This window comes from Oncorhynchus mykiss, chromosome 26, assembly GCF_013265735.2.
Source record: "Oncorhynchus mykiss isolate Arlee chromosome 26, USDA_OmykA_1.1, whole genome shotgun sequence".
In the NCBI taxonomy this organism is placed as follows: domain Eukaryota; kingdom Metazoa; phylum Chordata; class Actinopteri; order Salmoniformes; family Salmonidae; genus Oncorhynchus; species Oncorhynchus mykiss.
In genome coordinates, this window is record NC_048590.1 from 14,084,545 (window position 1) to 14,112,055 (window position 27,511).

General features: G+C 41.0%; 1 protein-coding gene across 1 annotated transcript in view; it reads left to right on the forward strand.

Annotated features, from left to right (window-relative positions):
* Positions 1-27,511, forward strand: part of LOC110506270 (protein kinase C-binding protein NELL1) — a 407,912-nt gene that overhangs the window by 209,325 nt on the left and 171,076 nt on the right. Inside the window, exon 12 of the mRNA XM_021585706.2 lies at positions 3,629-3,757. Within this exon, the coding sequence (XP_021441381.2) occupies positions 3,629-3,757 (129 nt within the window). The remainder of the gene's footprint in view (positions 1-3,628; positions 3,758-27,511) is intronic.

Below are 27,511 nucleotides of genomic sequence, written 5' to 3' on the forward strand. Positions count from 1 at the left end.
AGAGAGAATATGACAGAGAAAGAAAGAGAGAGGGAGAAAGAGAGAGAGAAAAATATCAGAGAGAGTATATGCAGAGCGAAGGAGAGAGATTGCAGAGAAGGAAAGACAGAGGGATAAAGAAAGAAAAACATGTCAGAGAGAGAAACAAATATCCCCTGTGCTGCACACTCACCTTGCCCTCTACCCCACGATACAAAACAACATCACACATCACAATAACCAAAACCTCACCACTTCTTCAACTGTATATCCAACCCATCTTCCCAAGCTATCTGCCTCCGCGACACACCATATCTCCTGAAACATCTCCCCACTTTTTACCATTTTATAGAACTCAAATTCCACCCTAAGGCGCACAGAGACCATCCCATTAAATAATAGTAAAGGGTCTGTCATCCCCCACCTTTGACCCTCTTCCTCCTTGTTAGCCAAATAGCCAAGTTTGCCTGAGCAAACAGAAAATCAACAACACACATTTGCCTTTTCCTTATTCGAATACCTGTACCAATTATAAATATCCCGACAGTAAACTCCACCCCCAACCTCTTACACAGACATTCCAACCGAGACATCAATGGCATTAACCTGGCAGAAAACATATGATGCACAGTTTCACTCGTGATAAAGAAGGTCACCCCTGTCTGACTCCAGGGTCGACCCGTGCCATTAGTTATTAGTGGCCAGGGATCCATGTAGAACCCTTCACTGGATGTCCCCTGACCTCTTTGTTACTGGGGGTTTGTAGAGCCTCCATCTAAATCCCACCATACTCTCCGCCGCACATATCCCCTGTCACTGATGTGCCTTCACTCCTGTTAGGCTCCTAATGTTCCTCACCTTAATGCCGAGGTTGTAGAGGGTTTTACCTACCACCCACTCAAACTCCCCCAGGCTTGGAGTGTTAAAGTCTCTGCCATCAACTGCAGTGGCGGAACCATTGGTGGCCCCTTCCCCTTTGGCTGCTCAAACACCTCCCTTACCGGCTCAGACAGTGCTTCCTGGACCTCCCCCAGGAATCTCTCCAGCAGCCTAAGAGATGTTAGTCCTGTTTGTTGTGCCAGGACTTCCTGTGTTTTCCACCCCCAGCAGCTGCAGGTCGCCCAGCCTTATTAAACCCGCTGCCATCAGTTGCTTTTGCAGGGTGACCGATTGAACTGATCTCAAAAGGATGACTAGATTGTGGGAGATAGGCTCCTCCCATAGCCGAGGCTCCACACCCCCTTCACGTTTGGGCCTTAGCAGCTGCCAGGCTCTTAGCACCACAGAGTAAAATCAGAGACCTGCTGTACTCAGCCTCTCCAGCCTCATGAGGAACAGCTGCCGGTCCCAACCCTAATCCGCCAGCTCTCCTCAGCAGCAAGCACGCTGGTTCCCTCCAGCCAACATCAGTATGGAACAGCAGTCTCTGCGCCGACTTTAATCGAAAGGCAGCCACCCTGCTCTCCAGTTCCACCAGGCCCTGTCCTCCTTTGTGGACAACACTGCCACCCTCAGCCAGTGATGGCCTGAGGGGGGTTGAGGACATCCAGTTTATGCCATAGGAAGGATGCCGCCAGGTTGTTGATTATCAGCACCCTCACTCTATATGACACTTGGGACAGGAGACACCTCCAACTGGCCAATCTTGACACCACTGCCTGTGACAGCCCCTCCCAGTTATTCCTGACCCACCTCTCCAAGCCCAGGTACACCCCTTTAAGCCCTTCACAACCCCACTGCAAACCACTGGATGCAGAGGGGGGCCCCTATCCCTCCTTGCACCACATAACAGAGCTTTGCTCTTGCCCCAGTTCACCTTAGCTGATGAAGCTCCCTCGCACACCTTCAGACTGCATATCCTGCCCATCCCTGACCATCACAGAAATGTCATATGCATACGTTGACACTGCTATGCCTGTCAACACACCCATGCCTGTCTAGCAAACTCCCTGCAGTCTCCTGCGCAGGAGGCCCTGAAAAAGTCTATATGGCTAGTGTTTATAACTGCCCCGATAGAGGGTATCCGTATCTAATGCCAGCCTCACTCAGACTGGCCTACTGAGCCCCCCTCCCACCTTGACCATACATGACGCCCCATTATACTACATCTTCATACAAGCCAAAAACCTATCCCCAAACCCAAACACAGACATCACATTGAAAAGATACTCATGGTCCACTCTATCAAAAGCCTTCTCTTGGTCTAAAGAGAACAGTCCAAAGTTCATATTAGAAACTCTCAACAAGTCCAACATGTCCCTGATTAAGAACAAGTTGTACGTGATTGAGCATCCTGGTACACATTATGTCTGGTCCTTGTGTACTGTAGAGTCCAGGTGCGATATCAGTCTGTTAGCGAGGACCGTTGAAAACATATTTTAGTCCGCACAGAGCAAAGCCACAGGGCTCCAGTTCTTAAGTTCACACACATCCACTTTTTTGGGCAGGACGGCAGCTCATTGGCAACTCTCCTACCCCGACGCTCTCACCCAACATGTAAAACAAGTCCAGTCCATCCAACAACCTCAGACAATGGATTCCCTTGGCTTCATCACTCTGTCTTTCCAAACCAAAGAAGAAGGAGCTGGGAGCATCCATCTTCTTGAGCATGGTAACCTAGCTCTTGCAAGTTCTCCCTTTGCTTTAACCTGGAAAAATCTGCCCAGGTCCTTAAGTAATTCAGCTAAATTAACCTAGAAGCCTACATTGCCTTGCCACCCTTACCAGCTCTACCTCCACTTCACTGATACTATGCAGAAGTTCCCTCAATACTCTCCTAGCCTCTGAGGATGAGAGAGCTCTATACTGTTGACAGAAAAGCCAAATTTGGACTTTTCCCATATCCCACCATTGACTCAAAGACTCGTACTCCTCTCTTAACTGACCACACCGTTCCAAAAAAGTTTGCAAACCTGAGCAAAAAGTTGCATCTTGTAAGAGCTTTACATTGAACTTCTAAAAGGATGGCTGCCGAGGCCCTGGTGAAATGAACCGCAGAGCCATGGTTTTCTGGTGATCCGAAAAACCCACCGGGAGAATGGTAGCGTCCAACAACCTATTGATCTGCACTCACCCTAACCCCAAAGACCTTCATCCTTGTATACTGTCTTGTATTGGGATGTCGAGTTCTCCAAACATCCACTAAGCCAAACTGCTCAATGATGTCCCTTAACACCCCCACTGAGCCTGAATAAGCCTTCTCCTCATTTATATATTTTGTAAAATACATTGTACAGTTCCTGTCCCTGCCTACCACCAGCATCTCCTCAGTAGCTACCTGTGAGAGTTCCTGTCTAAGACACCCAAACAGACACCCCCTCTCTCTCCCTGTGTTAGGTGCATACAAACGTACAAAAAGACAAACACTGTGTTGTTAATATCTGCTTTCACCACAAGCAGTCTATCCCTACACATCTTCTTTAAGAAGCACATTTGGATCCTGAAGCACTATGGTTTGGAAGGGGGTTTCACGGAGAGTGGGACTTGCACTAGTCATTTCTGAGAATGAAGGGATAGATGGGTTCAGATCGAGAGAGGAAACAACTGAGTCATCTACTGTACGGATAGTTTCTACCCCACTGTCAGCACCCTGTGTGATCTCGGTCAAATCCAGATTGTTGAGACAGAACTTTGTCCCCCTCTCTCCCAGGCTACGACTTCTGTGCAGAGGGACTCATTTGTGGGGAAAATTCAGAGTGTAAAAACCGGAATACCAGAGCCGAGTGTGAGTGCAAGAGCGGCTTTGCCTCCATCCACGGGGACTCAACATACTGTGAAGGTAGGCGGCTGTGAACTATTTGACTGGGTCTTTGGGTAGAAGACTCTGGATGGGTATATAACGGGTAGACTTAGAGCTTGTTTTGTGTATGTAGAAGTTGTATTTCTTTATGGCAAAGAGGACTTAGGAGTAGAGTGAAGTTGCCCCTGCACATGCTGATCTTGGGTAAGTTTAGCATTTTATCCCGCTATTGTTAAGGTTAGGATTGGAGGAGGGGAAGCTCATCCTAGATCTGTACCTCGATTCCTGAATTATCGGGAATTATATGATCTCTATGGTTGAGTGGACGTGGATATGTGAGATGCCTGGCCCATTCCATACAGTAGATGCCTGAAACAGAGCTTGGATCATGAAAGTTTCAACTACCTCTGGGTTTAGTAGGACATTTCAGAAGCAAAATGTATTTGTTCAGTATTTGTATATATTTGTATTTGTTAGGGGTCCCCGTTAGCTCTTCCTGGCGTCCAAACACATTAAAACACTTACAATACATATAAAACAAAGGATAAAACAGTATATCATATAACATTATTACTCCACTACATATCTACAATAGAAAATGTATAATACCACCATACAAAATTATAAAAAATATGTGTGTAGAGTGTGTGTGCTAGCGCTTGTGTGCGTATGCCTGTGTCTGTACCTTTGTTTGTGTTTCTTCACAGTCCCTGCTGTTCCATGAGGTTTATTTTTACCTGCTTTTTTCAATTCTGATTCTACTGCTTTCATCAGTTACGTACCTGATGTGTAATAGAGTTCCATGTAGTCATGGCTCTATGTAGTACTGTGCACCTCCATGCGTCTGTTCTGGACTTGGGGATTTTGAAGAGACCTCTGGTGTTATATCTTGTGGGATATGCATGGCTGTGTACTAGTACTTTTAACAGACATGTCGGTACATTCAGCTTGTTACAAAAACATACAACACTTCTTACAAAAACAAGAAGTGATTAAGTCAATCTCCCTTCCACTTTCAGACATCAGAGATTGACATGCATATCATTAATGTTAGCTCCCCGTGTACTTTTAAGGGGCAGTTCTACTGCCCTGTTCTGAGCCAATTGTAAAGTCCCTCTTTATGGCACCTGACCACACTACTGAACAGTAGTCCAGGTGTGACAAAACAAGGGCCTGTAGGACCTGCCTTGCTGATAGTGTTGTTAAGAAGGCTACTGTTTTATCAATATGTTTTGACCATGACAGTTTACAGTCCAGGGTTACTCCAAGCAGTTTAGTCAACTCAACATGCTCAATTTCCACACTATACATTACAATATTTAGTTGAGCTTTGGGGTGTAGTGAATGATTTGTCCCAAATAGAACGCTTTTTATTTTATTCCTTGCCATCCATTCTGAAAAACTGCAGTTCTTTGTTAACTTCTTGGTGACAGGGGGCAGTATTTTCATGTATGGATGAAATGCATGCCCAAATTCAACTGCCTGCTACTCATCCCCAGAAGATAAGATATGCATATTATTAGATTTGGATTTAGATTTGGATAGAAAACACTCTGAAGTTTCTAAAACTGTTTGAATCATGTCTGTAAAAACCATTCAAATGTGGGGGTTTTTGAGGTCACTCTCTTTTCAATGAGTTTCATTGGGAATCCAGATTTCTAAAGGACCTTCTTGCAGTTCCTACCGCTTCCACTGGATGTCACCAGTCTTTAGAAATTGGTTGAGGTTTTTCCTTTGTGTAATGAAGAAGTAGCCCTGTTCAAAACAAGGGTCAGTACAAGTGTACTGTTTGGTAGAGGCGCATGACCAGAAAGGTAGCGTCAGTTTGTTTTCTTCCTGTATTGAACACAGATCACCACGTCTTCAATAGTATTGATTATTTACTTTAAAAAATACCTAAAGTTGTTTGATGTGTTTAAATGTTTTGGCAAAGTTTACAGATATTTTGTAGTCACGTTGAGCAAGTTGGAACTGGTGTTTTTCTGGATCAAACGCGCCAAATAAATGGACATTTTGCATATATATCGACGGAATTAATCGAACAAAAGGACCATTTGTGATGTTTATGGGGCATATTGGAGTGCCAACAAAAGAAGCGTGTCAAAGGTAAGCCATGATTTATATTTTTATTTTGGCGTTTTGTGTCGCGCCTGCAGGGTTGAAATATGTTTTCTCTCTTTTGTTTACGGAGGTGCTATCCTCAGATAATAGCATCGTTTGCTTTCCCCGGAAAGCCTTTTTGAAATCTGACATGTTTGCTGGATTCACAACACTTGTAGCTTTAATTTGGTATCTTACATGTGTGATTTCATGAAAGTTTGATTTTTATAGTAATTTATTTGAATTTGGCGCTCTGCATTTTCTCTGGCTTTTGGCCAGGTGACGCTAGCGTCCCACATATCCCAAGTGTTCCGGTCGTTTCAGTAACAGCTGACGTGTATTGTGTTGAGTCATTCGCATACATAGACACACTGGCTTAGTTGAAAAAGTAAGGGGCCTAAACCGCTGCCCTGGGGAATTCCTGATTCTACCGGAATTATGTAAGACATGTAACTCTTAATTCATAATATTACAGGGGGTGTAAATCCATAACACATTTGTTTTTCCATCAGCAGACTGATCTATAATGTCAAAAGCCACATTGAAGTCTAACAAAACAGTCAGTCATTTGTGTAAGTTCCCTGCTTGTAACATGTACTTCTGTCGTCAATTTGTTTACTGTAAAATAGCATTGAATCTGCTCAAACACCATTTTTTTCAACAGTTTACTAAGGGTTTGTAACATCCAGTTTTTCAAACCCCGGTACCATGTCATTGATAGACAACAACAAAAAATGTACCTGTTCTACACTTATTTTCAGAATTCAAAAGTACAATGCTTGTCTTTCATAATTTTTCAGATATACTTGGATATGTAGTGTCAGCGTTTGTTGCTGGCAAGTCATGCCTGACATTGCTAATCTTGCCAATGAAAAATTAACATTAAAGTAGTTGTCAATATCAGTGGGTTTTTGATGAATGAGCCATCTGATCTAAAGATAGAGCCGAGTTTGCCTTTTTGACAAAAATGTAATTTAAGGTGCTCTAAAGCTTATTACTATCAATCTTTATATAATTGATTTGTGTTTCATATTAAAGATTATTTTTATTTAGTTTAGTCACATGGTTTCTCAATTTGCAGTACGTTTGACAATCGGTTGTGCTGCCAGACTTATTTGCCATACCTTTTGCCTCATCCCTCTCAACCATACACTTTTTAAAATTCCTCATCAATCCAAGGGGATTCAAACGTTTTCAGTTATTTTCTTAATGGGTGCATGCTTATTAGTACGTGGAATAAGCAATTTTATAAATGTGTCAAGTGCAGCGTCTTGTTGCTCCTCATTACACACCACAGACCAGCAAAATGTAATATTATTTACATAATCAACACAAGATTCACTACACAACCTCTTGTAGGACCTCTTATACACTATAGTAGGCCCAAACTTTGAAACTTTGGTTTTCCTAGATATGGCTACTATAAAGTGATGACTACATCCGATGGATTTGGATACTGCATCAGTAAAGATGTGATCAATACATGTTGATGATTTCATTCCTGTGGTGTTTGTTACTACCCTGGTAGATTGACTGATAACCTGAACCAGGCTGCAGGCACTGGTTACAGTTTGAAGCTTTTTTTGAGTGGGCAGCATGACAAAAGCCAGTCAATATTTAAATCATCCAGAAAATATACTGTACCTCTCTGTTAATATCACACACATTATCAAGTATTTCACACATTTGTCCAGAGTGGTTGCTCAACCAAAGTTTTGAGATTAGAGGTTTAGTATGATACCTTGCGTCATTGCTTCATTGCTCCAGACCAGCGCAAGGGAGAGTTAGAGCACTGATTATGCTTTTGGGTCCCAAGGCGCTAATGTGTCTCTAACTGACAATGAATGTGCGACATAAACCAAATAGAAATTGATAATTGTGCACGACTTCAAAATTTTATTTCAATGAACTGAATGATGAGGATGAAGAAGTTGATTGAATTTAGGACAGTAATGTAAGAATTGCTATTCCTCTGTCCTGCACTCGCACACACGGAAAAATATACTTATTTTATTGTTACTTCTCAACAGTATTACTTACTAAAACTGTTGTTATGCTAAGGTTTTATTCTAAGAGAAATTCAAATGTTCAGTTATATTCCAGGATATTCTAAAGATATATGTGTTGACTGAATATAAGCAAGTGTCTGCTAAAAAGTACCAACATTCTATCTGATAGTGTTTAATAAAGAAATGTTTTGGTTATCCTGACCTGGACACCATGTATTATAATCTATTAAAGGGAAAATATTACCACCGTCTCTTGCACATGTCATTTTCCATATGGATCCATAAAGATGTATTATGGTAATAAATATCACTGAATGACAGAAACATTGGAACAAAGTAGGCTAATGAAGGTAAACACATTTTTGCTGACTGGAAAATATTATTTCAAAATTAATTGAAGAGGCAAGTGGGAAGGGGGGAAAAACAGCATTTAGAGGTAAAGACAGTGCTGCTCTGAGACAAGCATGGGGACTGGCCTTGATAAATCAATAAGATTTTTATTTTCACTGAATCTCCGTTTGGGTATTGGTTAGGCTACAGTTAGGGTGTGGAAATGTTAGGATTATTTTGCTATTACTGTAGTACTTTAGCACTTTAGCCTAATCCCGACTGGTCACATTGTACAGCGCCATTATGGGCTATTAGCAGGACAATAGACTCTTGCCAACACCGCTCTGTATTTTGATACTTTGCAAGGCAAATGATCAGCATTAAAAACTTTGTGGGTCGGTCCGCCCAAGTGGCGCAATGGTCTAAGACACTGCATTGCAGGACAAACTGCGTTGCTATAGATGCTGGTTCGATAGCTGTGCCGGCTGCGACTGGGAGACCCATGAGGCGATGCACAATTGACACAGCGTCATCGGATTAGGGGAGGGTTTGGCCGGCCGGGATGTCCTTGTCCAAAAAATAGGCACGTTAGGCTTTTGGTTTCTCTCCCTCTTAAAATATAAATATATTTTGGGGGATTTATAAATATTATTTTGGCCTTTATTCAGATTACAATCGCTCACTTTCGGTTATTTGACAACAAAATCATCTCCAAAATATTGTTATTTTTTTGAACAAACCATTTAGAATCCTCCAATCCTCTAAATGGAATTATTGGCCGAAGAGCCATATAGATTGCAAAATAGTTGGGAAGAGATTTTTGATGGCACATGGTTTATGAATTGACATTACATTTTCCATTCCTCCTGAACAATAGTGTGATCATTGCTTTTCCTCTGTGTTGCACACACACCCCCAAAAAATGTACATCTATTTTTGTTTCTACTTGATCAAAACAAGCTGTAACTGGACTGTAGCATTTTACTTACTAAAAATTACATGATAAGCACACATTTGTAAACTCTAAAAGTAATTGGAAAGGTAGATACAATTTACTTGTGACATTGTGTTTACAATAAATAATAAACAGGTTTTCAAACTCTTGTTTTTCACTGTAGTACTGTTATACTGTAGCAGGTGTAGCCCATCATGCAAACAATGTTTTGTTTTGGCAGGACAATCGACTCTTTACAGCCTGGCTACTATAGGTGTGAAAATCCCCCAATTTGTAATGTATTCGATGCTTAGGTACTATAAAGTGTTAAGTTTCTAACTCAAGACCACATGCAACCGCAAAATGTCGGAGAGCCATATAGATTGCAAAATAGTTTGGGAAGACATTCCATGGCACATGGTTTATGAATTGACAAGCTACTCTTCATAGCCCGGCTGCTGTAGGTGTGAAAATCCACCAATTTGGCCTTAACAGTTATTCATCAACATCTTTATGCTTCATTAATAAAATAACATGATAAAAGACATTCAAAATGCAGATGTTTATTTAATCTACTTTTTATTTGCACTTCCCCCCAGCTCCAAGATCACGGTCATGTTATTCAGCACCATTATGGGATATTGGCAGGACAAAAGACTCTTGCCAAGGAGGGTAGGGGGAAATTGTATCGTCAAATGTAATTCTTAGTTAAGTTGGCTGTATCACAACCGGCGGTGGTTTGGAGTCCCTTAGGGCGGTGTACAATTGGCCCAGCATTATCCAGGTTTGGCTGGTGTAGGCCATCATTGTAAATATGAATTTGTTCTTAACTGACAGTGGCACAACAGGCCAGTGCAGACAAAGCTACTGCCAGTGCTAACAAAGCTATTGGCCCAAACAAAAATAAGATCTGACTCAACAACCAGCTGTTTGAGAGCTGTGCACTCTTTCTGCCCGACAGATTATCTATATGCTATACTGTATGTGTGCGTCATGCATGATAAAAAAATATATATAAAAAATACTTCACCAACGGCTTCAGGAATCCATTAGTTTTCTAATCAATTATATAGCCTATATTTAAAATAGCATTATTACAATATTTTCCCTGGTCCAAGTGGACTACTTGGGGATGATCGATTGGCCTGGAGTTTTCCCAAAACCTCCCTGGGCCAGCAAACAGCTCTGTATGTCAAAAGCAGATCACATTTAGATTTTAGTCATTTAGCAGAAGCTCTTATCCAGATCGACTTACAGGAGCAATTACGGTTAACTTCTTATGGCTGCAGGGGCAGTATTGAGTAGCTTGGATGAAAAGGTGCCCATTGTAAATGGCCAGCTCCTCCGTCCCAGTTGCTAATATATGCATATTATTATTATTATTATTATTGGGTAGAAAACACTCTAAAGTTTCCAAAACTGTCAAAATATTATCTGTGAGTATAACAGAACTGCTATTGCAGGTGAAACCCTGAGGAAAATGAAAACACGAAGTGGCTTCTATTTTGAAAACTCCATGTTCCATTAGCCTCCCTTTGCTGGATTTAAAGGGATATGAACCAGATTCCTTTTCCTATCGCTTCCTCAAGGTCTTCAAGACATTGTTTCAGGCTTTTATTTAGAAAAATGAGCCAGAACGATGACATCGCGTCAAGTGGTCACATGAGTTTTGCTCGCGCAACAGAATTTGGATAGGTATTGCTTTTCCCTCTCCTACTGTGAAAGACGTTTGCGGTTGATATAAAAACACCTGAGGATTGATTATAAAAAAGTTTGACATGTTTCTGTGGATATTATGGAACCTATTTGGAATTTCTGTCTGCGTTGTCATGACCGCTCTTTCCTCTGGATTTCTGAACATAGCGCGACAAAGAAACGGAAGTATTTTGGATATAAAAATAATCTTTATGGATCAAACGGAACATTTGTTGTGTAACTGGGAGTCTCATGAGTGAAAACATCCAAAGCTCATCAAAGGTAAACTATTATTTTGATTGCTTTTCTGATTTTCGTGACCAAGCTTCCTGATGCTGAGTGTACATCATGTTATGCTATGCTATCGATAAATTTACACAAACGCTTGGATTGCTTTCGCTGAAAAGCATAATTTCAACAGTCTTGAAGGAGTTCCCACATATGCCGAGCACTTGTTGGCTGCTTTTCCTTCACTCTGCAGTCCAACTCATCCCAAAACATCTCAATTGGGTTAAGTTCGGATGATTGTGGAGGCCAGGTCATCTGATACTGCACTCCATCCCTCTCCTTGGTCAAATAGCCCTTACACAGCCTGGATGTGTGTTTTGGTTCATTGTTCTGTTGAAAAAAAAACAATAGTCCTACTAAGCACAAACTAGACGGGATGGCGTGTTGCTGCAAAATGCTGTGGAAGCCATGCTGGCTAAGTGTGCCTTGAATTCTATGTAAATCACTGACAGTGTCACCAGCAAAGCACATCCACACCATCACACCTCCTCCTCCTCCATGCTTCACAGATGGCACCAAACATGCGGAAGTCATTTGTTCACCTTCTCTGACAAAGACACAGTGGCTGGAACCAAACATCGCAAATTTTGACTCATCAAACCAAAGGACAGATTTCCACCGGTCTAATGTCCATTGCTCATGTTTCTTGGCACAAGCATGTGTCTTCTTCTTATTGGTGTCCTTTTGTAACGGTTTCTACGAAGCAATTAAACCATGAAGGCCTTATTCACGCAGGCTCCTCTGAAGAGTTGATGTTGAGATGTGTCTGTTACTTGAACTCTATGTATCATTTATTTGGGCTGCAATCTGAGGTGCACTTGGCCGTTTTAAATTATGTATATTATGAAATTAAAAAGCAAGTTTTTTTGAATTATCTTGTCGATTGATGACCAACCAAGAACATTGCGCATGACTGCAACAGAAGACCCACATCTCCACCTTAAAACAATCCTTGCTGCTTTGTTCTGTGCATTCTGCAGCCTGCTAACTTTACTTGATGATGCATTTCCCCAGACCACAGAACAGTAGTCCACCTGACCCTCAGTTAATGCTTTTGTTATTTGCTGAATAATTTTTCCTGGTAAATATTTAGCTATCCTTCTGATTATGCATGCTGTTTTAATATTTCTTTTTTTTTTTTTTTACATAGATTACTTATTTTAGACGAACATTATAAACAGTTGTCTAGCTACACTCCCAATAGTTTGGTTTCTGCCACTTCTTGAATTTGTACTCCTCCCATACTTAAATGTATCACATGCTGTTTTGTCCATTTCCTAGTGGAACAGACCAACATAACTTTGGTTTTCTTGGTGTTTAAAACAAGTTTGTTTTAGCAAACCCACTCCCTGATATTCTCCAAATTTCCTTGTAGAGCTTGCTGTACCTGTTGAACCGATTGTCTTGCTGCATAAATTGTAGAATCATCTGCAAATATAGTAGCTTGAGTTTCAGCTAAGGCATAGGGAAGATCGTTGGTATATATTAAATAAAGAAGTGGCCCAAGGAGGCTGCCCTGTGGTATTCCACCGTTTATCACGAGGGGAAGAAAATGAACCGTTGATATAGGTGGACTGTTTCCTGTCAGTTAGATATGACTGTACCCAATTCAATGTTAACTCCTTAAAACCATAATCCATTAATTTTGTTAAAATAATTTCAGGATCCACTAAATCAAATGCTGCACCCACAAACTTGCCATTATCCATAGCATTGAGCCACTGGTCAGTCATATCAACCAATATAGTGGTAGTGGAATGGTTTTTGCGATAAGCATGCTGATTGGCTGTAATCAGATCATTCTTTTCCATGTACTCCCACATTTGTCTACTCACAATACCCTCCAATATCTTACTGAGTGTAGGGAGTAGACTAATTGGTTGACTATTGGCAGGAGAAATGGGTTCTTTGCAGTCTGCATCCAGCCTCCCAGTGCATTCACTAAAGCAAGTGCCCATCGATTTATCGTGTGTTTACACGATCAAAGCTGTGAGAGAAGCTCTGTTATCATTCATAATTTAGGGAAATCAACAACAAAAACTCTGTGTTTTTATTGCTCAGAGTAAACCTCTCTCTGTGCTGTGTACCTGAAAAGGAGAGTGAAGGAAGGGAGGCAGGAAAGAAGGGAAAGTGATTTTCTATTCCACAGGTAAGCGCTAATTGGTCATGCAGGTAGAATGGAATAGGTTTGATACTGCTGTTTGATGTAGTGAAATGCATTCATCGGGTACATCAGTTACATCTGTTTCAATACAAAAGCCAAGAGCCTCAAACATGTATTTTAGTGGAGAAAAACAATGTGTGTGTGTGTGTGTGTGTGTGTGTCTAAGCTTGATCAAGTCGTCTACATCTTAACCTTGTAACAAAAATGTACCCTGCAACACTAATTAACCCTGTAACACCTCATCTTAACCCTTAAGACTAGTCATTTTCCACATGAAATAGCGCAAAGATTTGTTTTACGATAGCTCATATGATGGACCATCAAGCTATTTGATTCTCTATTTTATCTGTCATCTTTTTTTCTGCTGAAATGCAGAATATAGTAATGTCTATACTTGCGTCTGATATTAAGATCCAGTGTTACAGGGTTAATTAGCGTTGCAGGGTAAATTTGTGTTACAAGGTAGGTACAAGGTACGTAGATGACTTCTACAGCAATACTTAACATCATCTATTTTAACATCATGCATAATATGCCGGTTAATTATGTAATAATTGAATAACACTTAGTGTCAATATCATGACAGCATGGTTGTGTCCCAAATGGCACCCTATTCCCTATGTAGTGCCTTACTTTTGACCAAGACCCATAGAGCTCTGGTCAAAATTATTGTACTATGTAGGGAATAAGGTGCCATTTGGGACTCAAACAAGAGATTTGAGCCTTATGTTACATATTATTTATTACACACTATTATTAATGTTATTATTCAAATGCAGTCAATAGGGCTTGATCATTAAATCAAACATCTTAACTAACAACGGTTACCTGATTATGTCATGTACATAGTGTCATGACTTGCCCTTTTGGGTGAGGATCAAAGGTGTCAGGTCCCCCGCCCCCCCCTCTCTCTCCACAGTTTTATGATCGTCATACATTGGAGTATTGAGGGAGAGAATATATGGAGAACAAAGACATTCTTCCCGACAAAACTCCATCATCCAAAAGTGCGGACTGAAACAATATTTCTGTAATCCAAACAGTTGGAATGGTCCGTGGGTACTTAAAGAACAATTATGTCAGATCAGTTGTGTTTTGGGATCTCATGGAGGACAGTATAACAACATAACTGCATCTCTGAATGAATATATTTCCCAGTTGTCAGGGTCACACCCGAATGCTGGGGAACTTATATGATTAAATATAAAAAATAACTATTTGTGAGAAGATTTAATGTGATGTTAGCCTTCTAAATCTGAGAATTGTTTTTCATATGAAGGACAACATGAGCAGAAAGGTAAAGAATGGCTAGAAACTCTGAAACTTTCAACAGAGAAGAAGAAAAACTCTACAAGACCATGCAGGCAGATGGTGTGAACCGGACTTCACGAATCGTTAGACTCGACAAGACCAGTACACAAACGGAGTGAACTGAAAGGTACAAAATGGTTAGAAACTCTGAAACTTTCTGTGAAGAAGATGAAGACTACACAGGAACATTCAGTCTGCAGCTGTTTAAGCACTTTAGTAACCTCGACCGAGAACCACCGGGTGGTACTCTGAAATATCCATTCTAAAGAACATTTCCCTATCAAATGACCATTGGTACGTCTAACGTGTTCATTATAGCAGAGCCACAACTACAAAATACTTTGATCTCTGGTGGACAAACCAGAGACTTCCTGTTGAATTACTCACCAGACGGATTGAGAGTTTTCAATGGATAGACAGCAAAGACATGCACAGGTAAATATGTACATTGCAACTCTTTCGAATGAGCGGCCGTTCATGTGCAAAATATTAGCATTTCCATGAGCATAGTTCTCACTCAACCTTATGTAGTAAATCCATTCTGTCTCTCCAGCTCTTTATCTGTCCCCATCCCTTTCCATTGTCTACCAAGATGTCATATCAGGTTTAGTCCACTAGGGACTTTTCATTGCATTATGTAGTAATCAATGTGTAAGTTATTCTGTTTGTGTGTTTATGTAATTCTGTGTGATTATTTAGTTAGTTAGTAAATAAATAATTAAGCCAATTTGTATATCGTTGAGGTTTGTGCAGATATACAAGGATTTTGCGACATTCAGAATGAGGCTGAAGGTAAATGAGAAAAAAACACTTACTGTGCAATTAGCTCACAGCACAGGTGTCTTTGCTAGGGAAAATGTTGCCTATATTGTCCACAGTTGCTCGCAAAAGTGATTTTATTAAATGTGATTGGAGTAAAAGCGGTGTATCACTGTTGGGATACACCTTTCCTTATAATTTGTTCTGTCAGCTGAGCAAGTGGGTTGTAGTTATATTTTAGCTTTCATAATAAAACCCACCCATTTTTTCAACGCCTCAGATCAAATTTTTCAGTTTTGTCTTATTGCAGTATGCCCTAATATGATCATACTGTCTTGATACAGTATGCTCTATGATATTTGAGCATTCTTTAAACCGAATGCATGATTGATTTGTTTTCTAGTTACACCGCTGTGGGATGTTCCAGAAAGGATAATTATTAAGTTATCCAGCTAACTTTGATAAAACAGCCACTAGTAACTCTTGATTATCTGGTTGATTAGGACATCTACATATGTATATTGGTTTTTAGCATGTCAATTGTAATGCTAATATTTATTGAAAGGATGCAGTTATTTCAGAATATGTAGGACAGTTAGCTGGCTTACTCATTGATCCAGCTTAGGTGGATGTTGGTTTGTTTGTCTCAGACAGTATTGGAACGTTTTCTGTTGAGAACATGCCACACCATTCTTTCAGTGAATGCATGATTTACATAAACATATTTGATGTCGGTTTTAATCCACTGTCAAGCCTATCAGAGTGTTGAGAGGGGGGTATAGACGGCTGAGCCCAAATGACACCCTATTCCCTATTTAGTGCACTACTTTTGACTTGGGCCCATAGGGTGACATTTGGGAAGCAGACAATGTGTTCACCGATGCTGTTTGACTCTTTAATTGGGGGATGCTGTGGAGTAGAGGATTCCAGAGATGAGAGGATGAGTGAAAGGAGTGCTGCCATCTCTCTTCCACTCCTTCGCCTGCTCTGTGTCTGCTCTATTGCTTCTGTTCTAATTAGAGAGGGAATCGGGGAGGCTCTCACACACTCAACAACACACACACACCTAATATCTCAACAACAAAAACACATACAAATATGTTCAACAACACACACACACACACACTACCTGCCAGATGCTCTCTTAACTCTGAGAAGCCTACATACATTAACACATCAGTTAAAAGACAAAAACAAGATATTCTACTTATCATGAGATGTTGTTTGGTATCTGAACATCTCTCGCTCTCCACAATCTGTAATTCCAGACTTCTCTTTGCAAAGCCTCCTCGAAAGCCTTGGTAGTTCAGAGCCATTTCTGGCTACTAGAATTGTTTTGATGAGAAAAGTTTAGCTATCATTAATTTGTAACAGTATACACTATACTCAATCAAATCAAATGTATTTATAAAGCCCTTTTTATATCAGCAGATGTCACAAAGTGCTTATACAGAAACCCACCCTAAAACAAAACCCCAAACAGCAAGCAATGCCGATGTAGAAGCACAGTGGCTAGGAAAAACTCAAAAGAAAGGCGGCAACCTACTGTAGGAAGAGAGGAACCGGGCTCTGAGGGGTGGCCAGTCCTGTTCTGGCTGTGTTGGGTGGAGATTACAAGAGTATATGGCTATTAAGGCCAGATTGTTCTTCAAGATGTTCAGCAGGGTCAAATAATAATGACAGGGGTTGTAGACGGTGCAGGTCAGAACCTCAGGAGTCAGTTGGCTTTTCAAGCTTTCAGAGGTCGGGACAGCAGGTGCGGTAGAGAGAGAGAGAGAGAGAGAGAGAGGGAGAGAGAGAGTGAGAGAGACAGAAGGAGAGTCAAAAACAGCAGGTCCAGAACAAGGTAGCACGTTCCATTGTCGCAGGCAGAACAGTTGAAACTGGAGTAGCATAGATACTGGAGGCTGAGAGTGGGGGGGTCGGGGGACACTGTGGCGCCGTGATATCAACAGACCACCAACTTACTACCCTGAGACAAGGCTGAGTATAGCCCACGAAGATCTCTCCCACAAAGGGTGGCTACTTTGAAGAATCTAAAATCTAAAATATATTTTGATTTGTTTAACACTTTTTTTGATTCCATACAGTATGTGTTATTTCATAGTTCTTATGTGTTCACTACAATGTAGAAAATAGTACAAATAAAGAAAAAACGATGAATGAGTAGGTGTGTCCAAACTTTTGACTGATACTGTAGATTAGAAGTAAAACCTTTAAATCAGCCATAGCCTTAACAGGAAGCCAGAGAACTGGAGTGATATGATCAAATTTTTGGGTTCTAGTCGAGATTCTAGCAGCCGTGTTTATCACTAACTGAAGTTTATTTAGTGCTTATTTAGTGCTTTTAGGGCTGTAGTCTAACCCAACTCTGTGTGGGAGAGGTCGGGAGGTCTGGTTATTTAATCTGCAAAAAGAATATAGGTTAGGGTCCTGCAGTTTGTAATACACACATTTAGTATGAGATAGAGAGGTGTAGTGATATAGCTCTAGAATGTAGTATTACAATTTGATATGTATTTTTCTGTTAGCCTGCTGTAACAAGTAGCAAGGATATTTACATTTAGCAGACACTTATCCAGAGGGAATTACAAGAGCAATTAAGGTTAAGTGCCTTGCTCAAGACATCGGCAGATTTTTCACGAAGTCGGCTCTGGGATTCAAACCAGCAACCTATCAGTTACTGGCCCAACATTCTTAAATGCTAGGCCACCTACCGTCCATAATAGACAATGTATGTAGTGTTGTCTTTATCTGAGACGGTAAGCTACTTTAAATTGGACATATTAGTGGTTGTTCTTGACTAGACTGTCTTATTTACTATAGGGTATACTTTGAAGGTTCCTGTAAAATGTGTTACTATTATCTTTCTCTAAAATGTATGTAGCGTGTAACCAGGCTTGTGAAAGATGGATGTAGTGGTTTTCTTTCACTCTACCCTCTCTCTCCCAATCCCATCATTTGTGGAAAATAATTATCCGATTTTGTACTGCATCTTTCACAATCTCTCTCCCACTATATTCCCCTTCTCTTTCTTCCTCTCTTTTCCCTGCTCTATCCCCACCTCGTCTCTCTCTTTCTAACCCCTCCTCATCTCTCTATTCCCCTCTATATTTATACCCAATCTCTCAGAGAGAGAGAGAGAGAGACAGAGAGGGAAAAAGAGAGAGAAATAGAGAAACAGAGAGAGAAGAGAGAGAAATGGCAGGCAGTAAACTTGTTGAAAGGGGACAAGGTGAGATGGGGAACATCACTTGTCACATGTGCTCTGTGAGAAGCCAAGGGATCTCGGCTGTTTTTAGCTGCTGTGAATTGAAAATCTCTCTTAATGTTTCATTTCCTCTTGAGAGTCACCTTGAGAGTCACCTTGAGAGTCACAGAGAGAGAGGGAGAGAGAGAGAGAAGGTGAGATACAGTATATGTAGGGACACAGAGAGACTTACACTCTACTTACACTCTTAAAAAAAGGTGCTATATACAACCATACAGGGTTATTCGGTTTGTCCCCATAGGGGAACCCTTTTTGGTGGTAGGTAGAACCCTTTGCAGAAGGTTTTACCTAGAACCCTTCTATGCAGGGTTCTCCATAGTTCTCCCTGTAAATGGTTCTATGTAGAACCCATGAAGGATTATGCCTAGAACCCATTACCCTCCAAAGGTTCCTCATAAAACCATCTATGAAGAATTCTACAAATAACCTTTTCATACTAAAGATTCTTCCTAGAAATGTATATGAAGTGCTATACCAACAACCCTTTTATCTTTAAAAACCTGTTGAAACTAGGGGGCACTATTTTCATTTTTGGAAAAATAACGTTCCCAAAGTAAACGGGCTATTTTATCAGGACAAGATGCTAGAATGTGCATATAATTGACAGCTTAGGATAGAAAACACTCTAAAGTTTCCAAAACTGTAAAAATATTGTCTGTGAGTATAACAGAACTGATATTGCAGGCGAAAGCCTGAGAAAAATCCAATCAGGAAGGGACTCTTATTTAGAAAGCCCTGCGTTCCTATGCGTTACTATTGAGCAGTGAATGAGATACAGTATCAACCAGATTCCTTTTTCTATGGCTTCCCTAATGTGTCTAATGTCACAATACATAGTTTCAGGCTCTTATTTTGAAAAATGAGCCTGAACGACAAAATTGCGTCAGTGGTCAGCTGGAGGATCTGAGTGTTTTGTGTGTAAAAGACAAATGCGGCCATTGTTTCTCTCTTTCCTACTAAGAAGCCACCTGTCCCGGTTGATATATTATCGAATAGATATTTGAAAAACACCTTGAGGATTGATCATAAAAACGTTTGCCATGTTTCTGTCGATATTATGGATCTAATTTGGAATATTTTTTGTTGTGTCGTGACCGCAGTTTCCGGTGGATTTCTCAACCAAACGTGAAGTACAAACGGAGGTGTTTCGGCTATAAAAATTATCTTTATGGGACAAAATGAACATTTGCTGTCTAACTGGGAGTCTCGTGAGTGAAAACATCCGAAGCTCATCAAAGGTAAACGATTTAATTTGATTGCTTTTCTGATTTTCGTGACCAAGCTGCCTGCTGCTAGCTAGGCATAATGCTATGCAAGGCTATCGATAAACTTACACAAATGCTTGTCTTGCTTTGGCTGTAAAACATAATTTCAATATCTGAGATGACAGGCTGATTAACAAAAGGCTAAGCTGTGTTTCAATATATTTCACTTGTGATTTCATGAATATTAATATTTTCAAGTAATATTTTTTGTCCGTTGCGTTATGCTAATTAGACTCAGTTGATGACAATTCTCCCGGATCCGGGAGAGTGAGTTCCAAGTGTTTTTCCTAGAACCCTCTATGAATGGTTCCATCAGCCTTTAAAATTAAACTCTTTATATCATAAGGCCTTTTTTTGATGGCCTAGTTATACCCAAACACAGTGATGTTAGGAAAGCCTGTGTTTACAGGGCACATCAGGCCTGCAAGTCACATTACGCTGGCTGCAAAGTGATGCATAATTCCTATTGGAATCCAGCCAGTGAGGATATCCAACAATTAAAACCTGGAACCTGCATTCAAAATGACTGCCAGATTTTCTAATGGGACGACCTAAATCATGTGAACTGGAACAAATATCTCAGTAATAAGTGGAAAAAGTCCAACTGTTAACAGATTGGATTAGATTAGAAAAATGTGTTATTTATTTTCATGTAACATAAGATTAATCAACCAATGAAAAGACAGATATTGAAACAACAAATTCTGAAAATCAACCTGCAATAGAGCATGCTGGGAAATATGATAATGATGGGCATGGTTTTGAGTGTTTTACCCAACACAGTAACACAGAGTAAAAATGACACACACTTAACTCTGGTTATTAACTCTTCTGTAAAGCCCAGCTCTGTGGAGTGTAAGGCTTAAAGTGGTCCTATGAACAGATACTCCAATCTCAGCTGTGGAGTTTTGCAGCTCCTTCAGGGTTATCTGTGGTCTCTTTGTTGCCTCTCTGATTAATTCTCTCCTCGCCTGGTCCGTGAGTTTTGGTGGGCGGCCCTCTCTTGGCAGGTTTGTTGTGGTGCCATATTCTTTCCATTTTTTTATAATGGATTTAATGGTGCTCCGTGGAATGTTCAAAGTTTCAGATATTTTTGTATAACCCAACCCTGATCTGTACTTCTCCACATCTTTGTCCCTGACCTGTTTGGAGACCTCCTTGGTCTTTGTGGTGCCCCTTGATTAGTGGTGTTGCAGACTCTGGGGCCTTTCAGAACAGGTATATCAGTACAGTATATCACAAAAGTGAGTACACCCCTCACATTTTTGTAAATATTTGAGTGTATCTTTTCATGTGACAATACTGAAGAAATTACACTTTGCTACAATGTAAAGTAGTGAGTGTACAGCTTGTATAACAGTGTAAATTTGCTGTCCCCTCAAAATAACTCAACACACAGCCAGTAGTGTCTAAACCTCTGGCAACAAAAGTGAGTACACCCCTAAGTGAAAATGTCCAAATTAGGCCCAAAGTGTCAATATTTTGAGTGGCCACCATCATTTTCCAACACTGCCTTAACCCTCTTGGGCATGGAGTTCACCAGAGCTTCACAGGTTGCCACTGGAGTCCTCTTCCACTCCTCCATGACAACATCACGGAGCTGGTGGATGTTAGAGACCTTGTACTCCTCCAACTTCTGTTTGAGGATGCCCCACAGATGCCCAATAGGGTTTAGGTCTGGAGACATGCTTGGCCAGTCCATCACCTTTGGTCGTGGTCGTCTTGAAGGTCTGTTTGGGGTCGTTATCATGTTGAAATAGTGCCCTGAGGCCCAGTCTCCGAAGGGAGGGGATCATGCTCTGCTTCAGTATGTCACAGTACATGTTGGCATTCATGGTTCCCACAATGAACTGTAGCTCCCCAGTACCAGCAGCACTCACGCAGCCCCAGACCATGACACTCCCACCAGCATGCTTGACTGTAGGCAAGACACACTTGTTTTTGTACTCCTCACCTGGTTACCGCCACACACGCTTGACACCATCTGAACCAAATAAGTTTATATTGGTCTTATCAGACCACAGGACATGGTTCCAGTAATCCATGTCGTTAGTCTGCTTGTCTTCAGCAAACTGTTTGCGGGCTTTCTTGTGCATCATCTTTAGAAGAGGATTCCTTCTGGGACGACAGCCATGCAGGCCAATGCTCCTTAGCCGGCCCACAAGAATGGAATGGTCTACTGTATCAAAAGCTTTGGCCAAGTCAATAAAAATAGCAGCACAACATTGCTTAGAATCAAGGGCAAAGGTGATATAATTTAGGGACTTTAAAGTTGCAGTGACACATCCATAACCTGAGCCAAAACCTTTTGATAAACAGGGCCAAATAGAAATTATAACAGTTAGGAAACCTTTGAGAGCCTCCCCAGCAACTACAATCCGTAAGGTGCAAATACCTAAATGAGAGATCAGTAGTGCAATTCACATCAACGCACTATGTAGATGTCAATAATAAGTGATATCAGTATAGCCGTAGACCACACCACTGCTGTCATCCTTACCTCTAAGCGTTTATTCAAGTTGGATAATCTTTGAATGCCAACAGCAGTCGCACCATTGGAAGACATAGCTTGGACTGTAGCCTACGAAAGCCTATTCTTTCTCTTTTCCCGTGATCCATCAAACACATTTGATGTATCATCATAGTGTTCTCTGACTTGTGGTCAGACTCGCTCAGGTGGAACAAACTTAAACTTGCGCCTTTTTTCAATGCTAATTTGAACATTGAGAAAACAGAGGAGTGTCACGCAAACATCCTTTCTGAATTTAGAAGTAGTCCTCGAGGTAATCATCTAGTTTTTCAAAAGTATCTGTAATCTGATTACAATATTTTTGCTGGTTATGTAACGGATTACAGTTAACATGTTTTTGTAATCCATTACATTACATGTAACAGATTACATGTAATCGTTTACTTCCCAACTCTGCTCACTGCACAACTTCTCTCCCCATGTGACCTACTTGGTGTGTGTATGTAATGACATTTATGTGTAACTGATAGATGCACACACACACACACACACACACTACGTGTTAATGTTTTTAAATGTATGTAAATTGTCTGTCTGTAATGTCTTTTTCATTATGTGTCGGACCCCAGTAAGACTAGCTGTCGCCATTGCCGTCGGCTAATGGGGATCCTAATAAATCAAATGACTTGTGTAAAAAATGTGCTCAACTGGACACTCAGTGAGGCAGGGAATGAACTGAGAAAGCACACAGAAGCCATTAAATAAATCATTCAAATTGAAATACCTGGCTAAAATGAATTGAATGTCTCATTGAACCAATTGCAGTGAGGTCCACTTGCAAAACAATATTTTACCCAATGGGACAAACACCCAATTGAGTTCTGTAAGATTCCAGAGGAAAACTACAAACAATACATGCAGGGAAGATTTAGGCCAATATCCACTAATAATACAAACTACAAAAATAGTAATTAAGTTTTGGAAACATCTAAAATACACGTATCCCCTCTCATATCATTATCAAGCCCTGCATGCCAAGAGCTGAGCAAAGCAAAGAGTCCCCTCATCCAGCTGGTCCTGAGTTCACAAACCTGTTTTACTAAACACACTGAAGCCTCAGGACCAGAACATCCAATCAATCAAAATAAACTAAATTACAACACAGTCAAAACAAAACTACATTACATGTTGGAAAACACAAGCACAAGAACAAAGCAAAATGCACTGCTATCCGACCCTAAATCAACAGTACACCATGGCAAACTATTTGAAACCTTTATTCAATGTTTCAAAGACCTCTCTGATGCTTCCCCCAAACCTGTCCTGTTGGGGGAAGCCGCAGAGAGCTGTAGGTTGGCAGTGCTTTAAATTGCTGCCTGCAATAAGATGAGGGACAGTGTATGACAGACCTATCTGCACATGTCCTATATGCTATTGTTTTTGTCCATTGTATGGTTATTTTTACCCTTGAATATTGTTGTTAATGATTGTCCTAGAATATTGTTGTTACTTATTGTCCCGTTGACAATCTTGATTATTATTATTTTTTTATTTTTTTTTATTATGCTAATATTGTAAATAAATCACTTAATGTCCAAAGTACACTTTGGCAATATGTACATTGTTATGTCATGCTAATAATGCAAATTGGATTGAATTGAATTGAAAAATTGAGAGAATGAGAGATAGAGATAGAAGAGAAAAACACTATATATGCAAAAGTATGTGGACACCCCTTCAAATGAGTGGATTTAGCTATTTCAACCACCCCCGTTTGCTGACAGGTGTATAAAATTGAGCACACAGCCATGCATTCTCCATAGACAAACATTGGCAGTAGAATGGCCTTACTGAAGAGCTCAGTGACTTTCAATGTGGCACCGTCATAGGATGCCATCTTTCTAACAAGTCAGTTCATCAAATTTCTGCCCTGCTAGAGCTGCCCCGGTCAACTGTAAGTGAATTTGGAATGTCTAGGAGCTATAACTTCCCAGCCACAAAGTGGTAGGCCACACAAGCTCACAGAACAGGAACGCCAAGTGCTGAGGCCCGTAGCGCATAAAAAACATCTGTCCTCGGTTGCAACACTAACTACCGAGTTCCTAACTGCCTCTGGAAGCAAAGTCAGCACAGGTACCGTTTGTTGAGAGCTTCATGAAATGGGTTTCCATGGCCAAACCGCCGCACACAAGCCTAAGAACACCATGTGCAATGCCAAGTGTTAGCTGGAGTGGTGTAAAGCTTGCCGCCATTGGACTCTGGAGCAGTGGAAACGCGTTCTCTGGAGTGAGGAATCACGCAGTCCGACGGACTAATCTGTGTTTCGGCGGATGCCAGGAGAATGCTACCTGCTCCAATGCATAGTGCCAACTGTAATATTTGATGGAGGAGGAAGAATGGTTTGGGGCTGTTTTTCAAGGTTCGGGCAAGGCCCCTTAGTTCTAGTGAAGGGGAATCTTAATGCTACAGCATACAATTACATTTTAGGCGATTCCGTGCTTCCAACTTTGTGGAACAGTTTGGGGAATGCCATTTCCTGTTTCAGCATGACAATGCCCCCTTGCACAAAGCGAGGTCCATACAGAAAGGGTTTGTCGAGATCGGTGTGCAAGAACTTGACTGGCCTGCACAGAGCACTGACCTCAACCCCATCGAACACCTTTGTGATGAATTTGAATTGCAACTGCGACCAAGGCCTAGTCGGCCAATATAAGTGCCTGACTTCACAAATGCTCTTGTGGCTGAATGGAAGCAAGTCCCAAACATCTAGCCTTCCCAGAAGAGTGGAAGCTATTATAGCAGCAAAGGGGCGGCAGGGTAGCCTAGTGGTTAGAGAGTTGGACTAGTAACCGAAAGGTTGCAAGTTCAAATCCCCTGAACAGTTCCTAGGCCGTCATTGAAAATAAGAATTTGTTCTTAACTGACTTGCCTAGTTAAAAAAAAAAAAAAAAAAACTCCACATTAACGCCTATGGTTTTGGAATGAGATGATCGACGAGCAGGTGTCCACATAATTTTGGTCATGTAGTTAATGTATAAGACACATAGAGAGAGAGAGAGCTACTTAGGGATACATAGAGAGAGAGCGAAAGAGATACATGTCAGACACACAGAGAGAGAGAGATACTGTACGTATGGATACATAAAGAGAGAGAGAGATAGAAATGCAGTGCAAAATTCGAGAATGATTTGAGCTCCACAGAGGAGATTTGAACAGTGCCAAAAATAAGTAGAATAGTCCTCAAAAGCACTTTTGACTTTTTCTCCTCGGATTAAAAATGTATATCCTGTTTGATGCATATTGCATCATTTGGGATGCCTTGCCTGTGTAGTTTTCAACTGCTTTGTCTGATAGGGAACTTCAATCTTCACACATATTCAGGGGAGTGTGAGCACTTCCTACTGAGCTCCTGAAAATGTGATGCCCTCAGACGTTCAAGTGCGGAGGTGTGTGTGTGTGCTTGCATGCATGCAAGTGTTTGTGTGTGCATGTGTGTGTGCATACGTGCATGTATGTGTGCGTGTACAGTATGTGTCTGTTTATGTCTATCAATGTGTGTGTGAATGTGTGCATGTGTGGGCTCGTGTGCCTTAGTGCTATTCATTTATTAGGGAGTCCCTATCACACAGTGTACTTGGAACAGTAAAGGCCTCTGACAGAGAGCTCATATTTGCACACAGGGCAACCAGCTACTTGTTACTGAGACTATTAAATCTAAAGGAAAATGAATGATTCACACAGTGGTAGCAGCAAAATATCTCTACTGCTCCACTTCCTCAGCATCTCTCCTCATCGAACTCATTTTTTTCTCTCTCTTTCGTTTTTACTCTCTCTCACTCTCTCTCTGTCATTCCACTTTTCTTCTCACCCTGTCTCACCCCTCCTCTCTCTTTCTCTCTTTCTTTCCCCCTCCCTCTGGTACTTTCGTGGAGGTAAGGAGGGCTAACAATAGGACTGAGAACAATCACAGGGGCTTTGAACTGACTGAACAGCTTCCAGACCCCTAGAACTACACACACATCTACAGTATACTGGAGCTACTGTAGGTCTACATGTTTGCAGTAAGGGTTAATATTTTCATGCCCAGAACTGTCCCCCCAAACCCCCTTTTCTGTTATTTACTGTATCTCTGTGTAAGTGAGGAGGATTCCATCCCTCTCTTCCTACATGTGTAGTTCAGAGAGTCAGAGGCATCCGAGACGCAGCTAAATGGCTATCAACTATGAAAGGGTGGTTATATTTAGTTGTCGTTTTTTTGTTTACCGCACATTTGGCTGCTTTGTTTTCAAAACGCATGCACTAATCACTGTCATTTTCCTTTTGCGTGCCGGTTTCTAACCGGAAAGAGAACAAATCTGTATCCAAGGCCCCACTCATTAGCGATGCATCATGCGTTAAATGGTAAACAACATCATGTGTTCATTAGACTGCTCACTTTCTATTTTAAGTGCTGTTGTGTTGTTCATTTAAACAGTTCATACAGGGTGTTGCCGGTACCTTGTTATACTCATTGCCTCATAAGGACTATGTGCGATGCATTGTGTGTTTTCTGGAAAATTGCAGAGTGGAGTAGGATGCTTGTACGCTCTTAGAATTAGTGGTGACGCGAGGAACCCTGGAGATCCTCAAGGAACCATTGCTAGTCAGTGGTTCATATTTGCACCTTTGGTTAGTTGAGGGTTCTTGGAGGAACCTCTACTGATTCAATGTAGCAACAGGTACCTGGAGAACCCTGGTGTGGAGGCATGAGTTAATAGCTCTTAGAGCTACCCCCTACTTTTTTCAATTTCCGCCTGAAGACATACCCAAATCTAACTGCCTGTAGCTCTGGCACAGAAGCGGCATATTCTTGGTACCATTTGAAAGAAAACACTCTGAAGTTTGTGTAAATGTCACGTTCTGACCTTTATTTCCTTTGTTTTGTCTTTATTTAGTATGGTCAGGGCGTGAGTTGGGGTGGGCAGCCTATGATTTGTGTTTCTATGTTTGGTTTCTGTTTCGGCCTAGTATGGTTCTCAATCAGAGGCAGGTGTCGTTAGTTGTCTCTGATTGAGAATCATACTTAGGTAGCCTGGGTTTCACTGTTGGTTGGTGGGTGTTTGTTTCCTGTGTCAGTGTTTGTGCCACACGGGACTGTTTTGGTTTGGTTTATTTCATGTTATTGTTTATTGTTTTGTATTTCATAGTGTTCAAGCTT